Consider the following 12,792-nt stretch of genomic DNA (forward strand, 5'->3'; position numbering starts at 1 on the left):
CCGCCTGGGGTTCCTTAACGTGCACTGACATCGCACAGTACACGGGCCTCTAGAATTTCGCCTCCATCGAAATTCCACTGCCGCGGCCGGGATCGAACCTGCGTCTTCCTGGTCAGCAGCCGAGCATCATAACCACTGAGAAGATTATATAAATGCGGACTTTTTGCTGTTGCTTGTTCTTGCATAAAATAAACAGAAATTACGAAAAACGAACCTGATATTTTTGCCTTGCTTCCGTGGCTACGATGAACTATAGGTGTTACCTAATTTCAGTGTATATCTTGTCACATAGACTTTTTTTCAGCCAGTCATTCAGGTCTATCATGAACGTATATGTCACGTGAGTGATATCCGTGCTATGTGTTTTGCGCCGCATATTAGTACATTTGTGCCTGTGTGTTGGGGGATTTTTATGGATTTTTCTAGATCGTTGAATAGGCTTCTGAAACCTTGCTGAAAAATGATTGCCTTCCGTCTGTTTCCCGCAGCTTCGACGACAGCAGCTCCATCAGCAGTGGCCTGAGCGACACCTTCGCCGAGCTCAGCACCAACGACAACTTGACCGACTCGTCTCTCAGTTCCGACCCTTATGGCTGCCTCAAGCGGCGCCCCCACCACCCGGGCATGGCGCCGTCGGGCGCATCGGTGGCCTGCAACAAGGGCATGCCGGACAGGTCGTCTTCCTCCCGGAAGTCGGAGCACCACTCCCCCGCTTCCGGTTCCGGCGCCGTCGTAGGGAGCGGTAGTGGCATGCTGCCCACGACCACTTCCATCCGGAGCAGGAACGCCAACGTCAAGAAGACGGACAGCTCCATGCAGACGGAGTCCAGCGCCCTCCTCCAGCAAGGAAGTGCGGCGTCGCCTCACGCTCAGTCTTCGGCGAACTGGAAGAAGTACGTCCAGCAGCAGGAGATCCAGCATCAGCAATCCAGGACAAACTCCACGGAGTCGCTCAAGTCCAAGGACAGCAAAAGGAGCGGCGGACAGTCGTCGAGCAAGTCGGCCAAGTCTGCGGACAGCAACCGCCACGACGTCATCCATTCCAAGGGCAGCAAGTCCAGGACAGGCTCCTCTTCGTCTGGCAGCGCAGAGTCCAAGCTGAGGTCTTACTCCGCGGACACTGCCATGATCGGAAGTGACCTGGCACTGGATAAGATACGAAACTCCGGCGGTGGCATGGGGACACCGACCAGGTCATCCGGCATTGAGTACGCTTCGACGGCTGTGGTCATGACAAACCGGAAGCTTCCGGGACGGCCACCCAACTCTGCCGGCTCGGTGCCCTCCGCGTGCATGGTGGCTGGGAAGCGTCCCTCCAGCACCGCGTCGTCCGGGAGCGGTCGCAGCGGAAGTAGTTGCCAGGGCAAGAAGGACGGCTCAGCGGAACTGGACCAGTGCCGGACGTCGAGCCTTACGAGGGCGGGCGAACTTCCGCGCGGGAGCAGCCGCTCGTCGCTCGAGCGCAAGGCCAAGGTTTCCGGCGGCACGCAGACTGGGGCAGGTGTCAACGACATGTTCGTGTCGGCCCACTCGGATTCGGAGTACTGTTCCCTGGGCAGGTCCTCTGGGAAGCACGCCAAACAGTACATCCAGGTAGATAAGCCCTTACGGTACTTTACTCTCGGAGAAGCCGCATTCGGCAGCAGCCTAAGTGGGGGCCACAGGGGCTGAAGTCGCAAGAATTATAAAACTTAAAATTTAAGACGGCACTGAGAACTTCGTGGAATATTTAAGCTCTAAGGATAGGACGCGATGGCCCCCTTCAGCGCCCTGGGGTCCTCTTTGCGTATCACTTCGCAGACATGGGTACTATCGGACTAGACGCATGGGTCTTCCCTTTAACCAACTCGAAAGAGTGTGCCTCGGTGGTATAGGAGTAGTGTGTCAGAATAGGGATCCCAGGGGCACGGGTTCGATTCCCATCTCACCCCAGCTTTCTCTTCAGTTCAATTAAATTACATACTTACTAGTCATAATGACGTTTGACTTTTGTTGCAACCTTATATTCACAATTTATGTGAATTTTCAATCGCTTTTCAAATCCGCAGCTTTACATGTTACGCCACTATACCTCATCAACCAATCCGCATTTTCCGCACGCTGCTTGCGCCGGCGCCGACGGGTGTTTCGCTGAGCGGGAGCCTTAACGCTATTGCTTTGAAAAGGCCTGTGTAATCGTTCTCGCTGTGACGATATAAATGGCTAGTGGCTGTGAGGACGGGGGGGGGGGGGTGTATCGGCGGCTACTCGAAGCATGTTCTTTTGGAATGTTTTTCAGAAGTGAATATGACAGTCAATACAGAAAGGCGTAGTTTCTTAGCACCGTTTCTTTGTACTGTTACTAATGTTAGCGGAGCGCCCTGTATACGATTGAAAATGCGTTACATTCGTAATCTTCCTTCTTCACCGTCAAAGCTGGCTGACCTTGAGAAGCCTTTTCTGCAGGCCACCTTCGGCCCCACCGGTTCGCCTGCCCTCGGCACTATGCGAGAGCGCATCTACGGGACGCGGACTCTGCTCAACGGTTCGCCGCCTTCGTACGCCTCGAACTCGGACTACGTCCTCCTCTCCGGCTTCCAGGTATGTGGAGGGCAGTGTTGTTGCACGGGCATTGCTGTAACAAGTCATGACCACTGTCTTGAGAGGAGCATTTGAACCAATTTCTGGTGCTGGGCTATTTAAGAGCTTTCCACGATGTAAGGAGACAAATTTCGGTGAAGACACGAGCTTTTTTTTTTTGCGAAAAGAGGTTCTGGGCGATTGGGGGGAAAGGAGGGGGGGGACTGTAGTAATCTCTGTCTGTTGAGATGATGGTCGCAAGGCAGCGGCCCACCGCGGCGGGAGGGTTCCGGAGTTAGCACCGTCAGGGTTTTTGCTACATCCCAGAGCATGTGGGGTAAAGTTGCTATATCAGTGTGGCAGACCTTGCATATATTTGTCTGGTATGTTCCTGGGTAGAGTCTGTGGTATTGTGCCGGGTTGAGGTACGTGAGCGTTTGCAGTTGTCTGAGGGCCACCGCGTGCGCTCTGTCCAGCTTGTCGTTGGGTGGAGGGATGGTTCGGCGGGCCTGTCATGTGCATGAACTTTGCAGTACACCCGCGGCCTGGGGACAAACGCCCGTGTTCCTTTCCTGCCTAGCCTTTGCAGCGTTATCAAGAAGAGCCGTCCTCGAGTGTAGTGAATGAAAAGTTCCATCCAATCTCCTACAGCCTGCAGGTACAGGGCAGTAATGTATCCAAGTACTTTCAGGGGAAGAGAGTTTATTCGAAAATACTATTCGCTGTTCGCTGTTTTCATAATCAGTCTTCTTCGAAAGGCGTCATATATTTTAGTTGTTCTGTTATTTGTTTGTCTGCATGTATATAATACATTTTAGAGGAGAGTTAATTCGAACGGGCGCACAAGAGGATATAGGCACGCGGTAACAATAACTCGAATCGGAAACCAGGTTTAGCTGCATAAGTTGTCTGCTGAACGTGTTGAAATTCTCAAAAGCCGCCATGCATTTTTATGGTCCGTCATTTATGCAGTCTCGATTTACTTCGCATTGGCGCACTTCTAGTACGATTGATCAGTACGGACTATGGCCTACTATGACTAAATGTGTGCGTGGATGGTGTCTTCCGGAGTGGACTACGTTATACTGTGAGTGAATGTGTGTATGGATTGTGGCACTACAATGGTCTATGTTCTACTGTGACTGAATACGTGCATAGATGGTGACTTCTGGAGTGGACTTTGATGTGGACTATGTGGAGTGAATGTGTGCATAGATGGTGACTGTGGGAGAGGAATGTGTGCTATTATGAGAGGCTGTGCGCGTAGCGGGGCAGATGCGACAGGCTTTAGGACATTATTAACATAGAAGGGACGCTACGGTGGGGCAATTGCCGGCAGAATAAGCAAGGGTAACCCCACCTGTAGCATCCAACACCTCAACTCAACTACGATTGATCAGCTATTTAATCTCATCTGTACCTGAATTCCGCACACGCTATCCCGCCTCAGTTTGGTAATACTTACCGTTTTGAACGTACATTGGCTCGCCACAGAGTAACTGTGCCATCTCCCGCAGCACGGCACCACGCCTCTCCGGGACCGGCCGCGCTTGTCCGTGCCGTCGGCGAAGGGTTCCGAGAGCGACAACTACATGGCGCTCGACCACTCGAGCCCGTACGCCTGGCTCCGGCACAGCCCCACGTCGGGCTCGGCGTCTGTCGCCTCGGCACCCGTCGGCCGAACCACGTTCACGGGGGGCATCGCCGAGGCCGACAGCATGGAGTCCCTGTCTTCCACGGCATCCAGCGCCCACGGACAGGTGATCAGTGCTTTATGTGAAGTGGGTCACGTGTTCTGTCCTGGTGCGGCTCATTTAGCGCAGATGCTGGCGCTGTTGGCACAGTGGTCGCACGCAGTACTAAAGGCCTGCAAACATTAGCGAGAACTGCGGAGCTCAATGACGGAACGAAAGAGCCGATCAAAAGTGGTCTTCCAAGCAATGGCGTCAAACTATTATCGCGACTTCGCGGTCGTCTGCATCGCCTCTGCCGCGACCACTGGCAGGTGCACGATAGCAGGTGCGAGGCGGTTGACCTCGACGTCAGGACAACAGGTCAGCGCTATTGGTTGGAAGGAAGCTTCTTCTGAAGATGATTTGCCGTTTCATTCTTGAGCTTTGTCCGACTACATATAGACCTTTTCACAACCCTCGGGAAAACCGGTTTTTCTGGGCTATGGGGAGAGCGTGGACGAGCTTAATCCTCAACACTTTACCCTAATACGAGCACAGCCCAGTGGCCAATATGACGGCGCCTGTCGGCCTCTTTTTGAATAGGTCTACAGTTACATGTCTTCCGTCGATACGTAGCCGGGGTTAGGGTGAAAGGTTTGACGCCAATGTTTGAAGGATCCACGGTATGAACGACAGGATTTGTTTTCACACAGAGGAGCAAATTTAAATTTCTTCATTCTGCTCTCAAAGTCTCTCCCGGATATGATGTGCTCCCCCTGTCGCCAGCCGTGCGCGCTTGTCGAAATTTGCTAGGTTTAGCACTGGTGGCCGTGCCGCAAATCGCGCTCTGATTCGCCGCTGTTTCTGGAAGGGTTAGCTGCGAGTGAGCTGTACGGGGACATAAAGGGCCCACTGCAAGGCTGTGCCTAATGTCACGCAGCAGAGGAGAGGTCGTGAGTCCATCGCAGATGGGTGCCGTTTGTATCGTGCAGAAGTCAGAGCAGAAGATAGTGTGACCAGTGTCTGCGAGCTCGTCATGTAAAATAGCATTACCATGCTCGAACTGCTTTGCGACGGATGGTAGCGATAGATGTAGGAATGCCACGTGAACGTTTGCGCTCGCTATCTTCTTTGAGTTCCACATGACGGAGGTATTGGCTAGATGTGAAATCTGGTAGCGGCAAAAAACAAGGTTAGAACTTGCTACTCCTGACTTCAAGCGTCTCCGCACAGGCTTTCTTGGACTGGTTAATCATCGAGTGTTAAACGCGGGTGCAGCATTCTTATCCAAAAACAAGTCATTACCTAAAACATAGGAAACATTCGGGATGGGGAAGTACGTGGAAGTGCATGCAGATTACTGGACAGTCGTAAAGATGGGCTACTCTCGGGCAATGGTACTGGTATTTCGGCGCATAACTGCTCATAAAAGCTTTGTACTGCATAGGTATTTACCATTAATGAGTGCTATTTGTCTACTTTATTTCCTTCTACTTATTGATGTCCGGCTGTATGACAAGTCAGTGACGCCGTCAAGTCTTCAAACGTGTTGCCTTTGGCAGCTGTAACAGTGTTCACATTCAGCACAGCATATACAGGGGCTAACAACTTTCATATGGACATTGAGAATGGGAACACTATAACAATTTGCGTAATATATCAGGACTACCTAAAAACAAAGTGCGTTATTTTCGGAAACTTGCATCTGTGCATACATTATTACTTGAGGACTTTCGCGTGAAGCTTGCCTCGTCTTGACCGGATTGCTCACCCGCCCTGACATCTCTGAAGCTCGAACTAACCCTCCTTCTTTGCGTGTTTCCTCCTCGTGTCCTCCCCCATAACAACCTGCCCTTGCACCCTCTCCCCGAGTGTAGTGGTCGTCTGTGATGTTATCCGGGGCCGCGGTGCCCGCGTTGTCTGGTCGGCGGCGTCGCCCCGACGACATCGTGTCCGGCACGGCCACCTGTCCCGGCCGCATAGGCCGCAGCTGCACGCGGTCGGCCCCACAGAGCCCTCCGGACGACGACGACGAGTGCCGCCGATGCCCCAGCCCCGCCCCGGAATCCCCCGTCGCCCGAACCCCCTCCTGCCCCCCGTCGCCCCAGGGGCGACAGGTATACTGTGCCTTGGCACGCCCACCCTCCTTCTACACCCCACCGCATCCTGCCTTCTCATGGGCGCCTCAGTTATGGAGAAGAATGCGCAACAGCCAAAAAATTGCTCCGTGGTCTCAGACTACTGGCTGCGGCCTGGCCTGCATGCAACGTCTTTAGTGACAAAACCAAAATCGTTGAACTCCGTTCCCGCAGTTGGTACTACCCTATGCAGACTGTGCAAATGCATTGGGGTCTTGTTAAATCATCCTGGAGATGTAACGGGCATTTGTCCATCACCGTGCTCATCGCATTCTTCTTTATTGAAGGCGCCTTGCCCTCTCTAAACCCTTTTTACGCATGTTCTATGTACACCATTGTATAATAGCTGTGTCCACTCTAGACAAATACGTATTCATCATTATAGACCTGCTGGGTAGCATACAGCGGTTCCGCTTTCCGTCATTCTCTAGTCAGGCAGGTTCTAGGGCTTTTGCATTTCAAAAAACGGCAGTTAACGAACCCTGTAGTATACTGCGGCCGCCGTATTTTTTGGTGTGCCTTAGGCGCCAAACTAGGAAAAGGAAGCTACTTTAGTCGCTTCTGAGCTACAGCGTTCTGCGTCCCTTTCGTGTGCACCACAGGCCGCCTCCCGGTACATGTACCTGTCGTCGCCGATGCACGGCGCTGCGTCCCTGGGGCCGCGCAACTCCATGAGCGTGTCGCACTACGTCTCCAAGATGGCCAGCAAGGACGACGACGGTGAGCTCAGCATTCCTTGCTTCGTGCATTTGTGACAGCGAAAGCTGTTGAAGGCACGCTTTCCCGGTTCTGCGGCATCGCTGCGTAACGCGAGAAACGCGGAGCGAAGAGTGGCAGCGTTCGCCACGCTACGGATTTGGGCGTCCTCTGTGCGCGGCGGCGGGAATTGGTGCCTGCGTGGTACTCGCCTTTCAGCAGAGAGGGCGCCACGACAAACGGCGCGTTCACCACCGCGGGCAACTGTCGCTAAATGTCGACGGTGCTGGCGAGTTTTTTTTTTTTTCCATAGTTTCTAAATATTATGTAGAGGGAAAGCTGGCGCCACCGTATATATGCGTGTGTTTAAAAGTACACTTCATCCACCGCGCGAATGCCGAGCAGACGAGGTTTCTTACTTGGCTTGGTTAATGTTAGCCCTAAAACAAAAGTATGACTACGTAAGTCATGTTCATAAAAGGAGTATTGCAAACAAACGTTGCTTTGCAATCATTATGTCTAGTAGTAAAATATGCTCACTGTAAATTGTAATCAATGAACAGAAAAGCAGACAGGTGTAAAGGAGCACCGAATTCGTACACTGTAAAGACAGGACTTTCTCTTCATCTAGCCAAATATAGCGAACCGTCGAAACCAATTTTTTTTTTTTGCGTTAAAGAGGAGAGCTTTTCATTGCAAATATTTCAAAAAATTGTTAACGCTTAAAATAGTACACTTTGGCATTGTGAAAAATAGAACAGTTCCATTGGTATCGTATGCTATTGCGGGTTTGCACCCTATGTTCTGCATAGCCTATGATGGTTCGTGCCATGAGAAACTAGGCCGAACCCCCGCCCTTCTGAGAAGCTTGTTTGTGTGTGGAAATTAATGGCACTCACTATGTCCTAACGCGGCGCTTCCGGATATTGCGAAGAAAAGGATTAATTAGGAAGCAGAAACCTGTCTGCCGCAAATATGTGACGGCCATGTTCTTGCTGACGCATGCAACCTTCCTGCTTTGCAAGGTTGTACAGTAGGCCAGTTGGTGACATCCATATTGAAAAAGTGATTCGGCAAGCAGGGGCGAGACGATGGGAGAGAACATGTTCTGTCACTGTTTGTTTTCTTCTGGTGTCTCGTCCCTATGTGTCAAGATGAAGCACTTTTTTCAAAATATTCTGGCCCAGGTTAAAATTAACCACACCGATAGCAGTCACGAGTCAACCGCGGGCTTGCTCTTATCATCCAGAGCAGCTCATAAATCCACTCTGCACTGCAACGGCAGGTCGTTGCACATGCGCAAGAAGAAAACGCGGATTGGCGAAGCCGTTCTTTAATTTTCGTTTGCTGTGCTCTCTTTTCTGAAATAAGACAACTCGAAGAAGTTTTCCCAGCGGCCGTCATTCTTTCTGACGGAAACAGTGTAAAGTTTTTTCAGTGTGACTAGTCTCTTATGAGGCGCTGAAGAAAGGGAAACAAAAGATTATTTCCGTTTCTCGATCGTACAGTTAGAAACACAACACTGGCGGGTAAGTTCATGCGAGGCTTTACGTGAAATGATCAACGCTCTTCACAGCGAAAGCGTATTGCATCTGTCAATTTTACCACACAGAGGCGCAGTCACTATACTTACGCATTCTTTACGGTGAACATATTCGGTGCAGTGCAGACACTGCATCCTTCGGATGCTTCACATCTGAAATGAATTGCCTGCCTAGCTGGATAACCACGCCACCACACAAAGCGCACGAAAGAGTAGTGAAAAGGAAACTGAAAAATCAAAAATCCAATCCGTAGAACAGTCAATCAGCCACCAGATGTCAATCCGAAGCCACGTCTTCCCGGAGTGCCTATGGCGTCCTTGTTGAATGAAGTGGAGGGCCGCCAGTTTTCCCTGTAGTTAATATTTAAAAACTCGACGGTTTTCTGTTTTTTCTTTCTTTCTTTTTTTCCCCTATCGGTTGCTTCTCTCGCTCTGCTGTATGGCGGTTGAGGCCGGATCTGGTCGAAACAGATGAGCCGTTCGGAGGTCGCTTTCCGCCGTGTTTTTTGCCATCCCTGCTGATCTGCTGGCATTGAGCAGCACTGGATTCTGTTTTAAGTTATCCTCGAGCATTCTTATGCTTCATGTCGCTGTATAGTAATGATAAGTTAGAAATAGCACCGTGTGTAGGTGGCCAAGGGCGTTGTGTTGTTTTTCGTTTTTCTGAAAAATATATTTTTTTTAATCTACAGTAGATGAAATGGCTTTTCTGCCATTGATGACATCGGTAACGAGCTAAGAGAAATTTAAATCACTTCGCAAGACCGCGAATGTGCAACGCCAAGCGGATGCCAACCATCGCTCCCATGCACCCTACGCTGCACTCGCATACGCATAACAAGTAGTGGGTGCACTGTGAATACTTTGCGGGCGCGCTAAGCAATTAGGGTCTAGCGGTCGCTGTTTTTTTTTTTTCTCCTTGTTTGCAGTTTGATCCAAGGCGGAAGGTGTGATGCTTTCCATAAAAAAAGAAACATGCAAAGGTCTCCGAAAGCCTGTGCGTCAAAACTTCTTGGTCGCTGGGGCATACATTGTGGGCTCATGTGCACGGTTCTTTCGCTTAATTGGCCCGACAATGTTGTCGTGATCGGGGTCGGCTTCATATGGCTCGTGTACGAGTACAAGTGTCACTAAGCTTACCCAACTGGCGTCCGCAGCAAACTCTGCGTGCCCTTTGTTGGAGCTGGTTAAATGAGGACGTAAAGAATTGAGGATAGTTTACACCGCAGTGTTGGTCATGCACTTTAATGTTACGCACAGGAGCGGTGACCAAGTGGTTTGAGCATCCGCCTCACATGCGGGAGGTGCGGAATATGATCCGCAATGCCGCCGGGTACTATAACGGTGATAAACGGGTACAAGCTTTCTTCTGGCCTGGCGGTCGGCTTTATTGGGGTGAAATGCTTGGGAAACGAATCTTAGACCCCTCCTTGAGAAGTCGAAAAAACCTCGTGCCACGGCGCTCTTTGGCCGCAGGGCGCCGTAGTAGTTAATCATGATCATCACTTTCATTTCCTGGCCTCAACAGCGACGCGGGGATGTCTCCTCAAAGGTAGGCGAATCTGGGTGCGTATGATGGAATCTGGTCCCGCGAACTGCCTCGCACTACAAATCGAAGCGTTTAGCGTAGGGCAGACGTGCTGCAGCATGGACGTATACTGGATTACAGGGTGTCTTCTGCACATGCGCAGTGGTACGAGCTAACGAGGCGGGACCACTACGCGTGCGCGGGAAGTAGCCGGTAGACCGGTGTGCGTCTAGTACGTCTCTGCTATGCTGTGAGCGTCTTAATTTGTCTTTTCGTTTGCGACAATGGCACGCTGTTTTACGAGGTTTCTTAGTACGTGAAACGAACCATCAACTTTTCTTACGTGTCTTAAGAACTTGCGCACTGTACTAGAAAGCACTCGGTGTATAGTGCAGTCTGGTTTTATGATTGCTCGGCAAGGACGTGTACAGCCTTTGTCGAAAGTATAGAAGCCGGGGGAGGGGGGGGGGGGGGAGTAGTTTTTGGCCGTGTTTTGTGGATCGCTATGCATCGCCAGCACTCAAAATTTCTTGCACCTGAGCACAACTCTCATCCTCACCCCACTTAAAGTTAGGAATACCACGGACGTTATAAAAGCCGCGCTACAAGGCTTAGAAGCAGCGCAGATCTTGGGCTCTTGACTTTCTCCAAAGGCCGCAGATATTGTCCAATGCAGTGTGACACGTCTCTGATTTCCCGAATGCTGCGTACCTATGTCACAGCCTTTCAATGCTCACAACCGCCGCCGTGGACGAAATGTCTCGAGTTCTGCCATGCATTGTGTATAGGTACTCTCAGGTGATCGCGGGTGCTGAGACTGACGTGAAACTCACTTTTTTTGTACTTTTTTGTTTGTCTTTTCAATGCAGCCCACGGATCCTCGCTCTCCCTGGTCTCGACTAACTCGTCTCTCTACTCGACGGTAAGCACCCGCCCACAACCGCTGGCGCTGAATCGCGCATATGCGCCTCATAATTCCGTTGCGTCGCTCAGCGGCGTCGTAAGACAACTCATTAAAGGCAGCTTAACTATCGGCTCCTGTAATTCCACTTTCGCTGTGTCCAACAGGCTCCGAGGGCTGTGGGTTTTTCATACGCACAGCCGGGCTTTGAAAACACCGCAGGATTGATTCCGTTTAACTACATACGTATGTGCGCCTCCGAGAACGTGCGAAAGACACGTGGGGTAAAATGTTTTTAGTCCGCTAGGATTAAGGCTTCCAATCTCGAGAAAAACCGTTGTCTGTTTGAATATCTGAAACCAGCTAGATGTGCAGAAACAAAATAAGTATTGCCGCGACTGTGCCTCGTTTGGGTTTCGAACCCGCACCCGCGCGAATAGATCAGCTTCTTCTGCAGGGGCACTGCATTAGATCATTATACCATCGCTTTATTTTTATTTTTTTAACATAGTATTTATTACAGTGAAGCTATGTTCTGTGTGCATGAACTATGTACTACGCCATCGCCGCAGCCGAGCATCTCGCGTCTCTAACTGCCGTTCGATCGCGCTGTGCATTGCATGCCGTCGTCTTCCATCCGTGCGCAGTGGATCCAAAACACACTATCATCGCAGTGCCCTCTTACGGTGCGTTAAGCTGTCCCGAAATTTTATAGTAGCGCTACCACCAAAGGCCCCAATCATCGATTTCGCCCATCTTTGCCCGCAGCCTCACTTTGGAACCTTATAGCCTCGAAATGAAAGCGAAATGAAACGCAGCATACTAACGCACATACTTCGCATTTGGCCAAGTAAAAAATCGGCTGTAATTTTTTGTAAAATTCACCCTACTCTTTCAAGTCGGCGCTGGGTTTAGGGCGCTCTGACTGCACCAGGACCTTCATTCAGCCTTCGAACCAGCCTGAAATATGGCCGCCCAGGCTGTGTAGCGTTCTTCATCATTGTAATGATGTGCTGTCACTATAGTGACCCTCACAGCTTCGCCTAACTGGGAAAGGGTTGAGAGAGGAAGTGCCGCCCGAAGCGCTTTTACTTATCAGTGTACCCACAGCGCCAGTTTATGGGGTTACAGTGAGGGGGGAACTATACATGACATTTTGGATACAGGTGGATGACAGAACAGAACGTGCATGGTTAATACGCCATGTCTGTCATTTCAACATTTGAAACAAATGAAACATTTAGCATGGCAGTCGCAATAGCACGATCTACCCTGTCCAATTCTGTGATAGTTCATGGGGAAGAATGCATTTTGAACAAATCTGTTCTGCAGTAGGTTTGTTTTTTTTTACCTTGTTTACCTGATTCATACTTGATGCAATGTAACTGGGACTGTGGGTTCTATACCTGTTGTGGAATGAAATATTTTGTGGAAGAAATTGGAACGAAGGATTTTTCTTTCTTCTACAAATGTATCCCAGCCAAGATTTCTTTTTTGCAGTTGTTGCACTGATATTCCTCAAAAAGCTATTGAAAACTGCATTCGTCGCTTAATAATCCGGGACGCATGAAGCGCATATTTTGGCAAACTGCAAGAATGCCATTCCCATGTTCACTGACATCACCTATGAGGTGGGTAACGATTATACGTGTAATGGTTGTACCCGCGGGCAGCTTCGATTGATGCACCAGGAGCTACGAGCACGAAGCGGTCAATTTCCTGCATGCCTTGCGTCTTTGGCTCTTAATCGCGTC

At 50.5% G+C, this 12,792-nt stretch overlaps 1 protein-coding gene across 6 annotated transcripts in view; it reads left to right on the forward strand.

The window, feature by feature from the left end:
* Window positions 1–12,792, forward strand: part of sick (sickie) — a 959,410-nt gene that overhangs the window by 789,990 nt on the left and 156,628 nt on the right. For 5 of the 6 annotated variants that reach the window (XM_077635300.1, XM_077635296.1, XM_077635299.1 and 2 more), the window contains 5 exons: window positions 489–1,593; window positions 2,434–2,580; window positions 4,077–4,319; window positions 6,973–7,090; window positions 11,007–11,059. In XM_077635300.1, coding sequence (XP_077491426.1) covers window positions 489–1,593; window positions 2,434–2,580; window positions 4,077–4,319; window positions 6,973–7,090; window positions 11,007–11,059 — 1,666 coding nt within the window. The remainder of the gene's footprint in view (window positions 1–488; window positions 1,594–2,433; window positions 2,581–4,076; window positions 4,320–6,972; window positions 7,091–11,006; window positions 11,060–12,792) is intronic. The other variant, XM_077635298.1, reaches the window with a different exon arrangement.

The sequence above is a fragment of the Amblyomma americanum genome, chromosome 8, assembly GCF_052857255.1.
Source record: "Amblyomma americanum isolate KBUSLIRL-KWMA chromosome 8, ASM5285725v1, whole genome shotgun sequence".
NCBI classification, from domain to species: domain Eukaryota; kingdom Metazoa; phylum Arthropoda; class Arachnida; order Ixodida; family Ixodidae; genus Amblyomma; species Amblyomma americanum.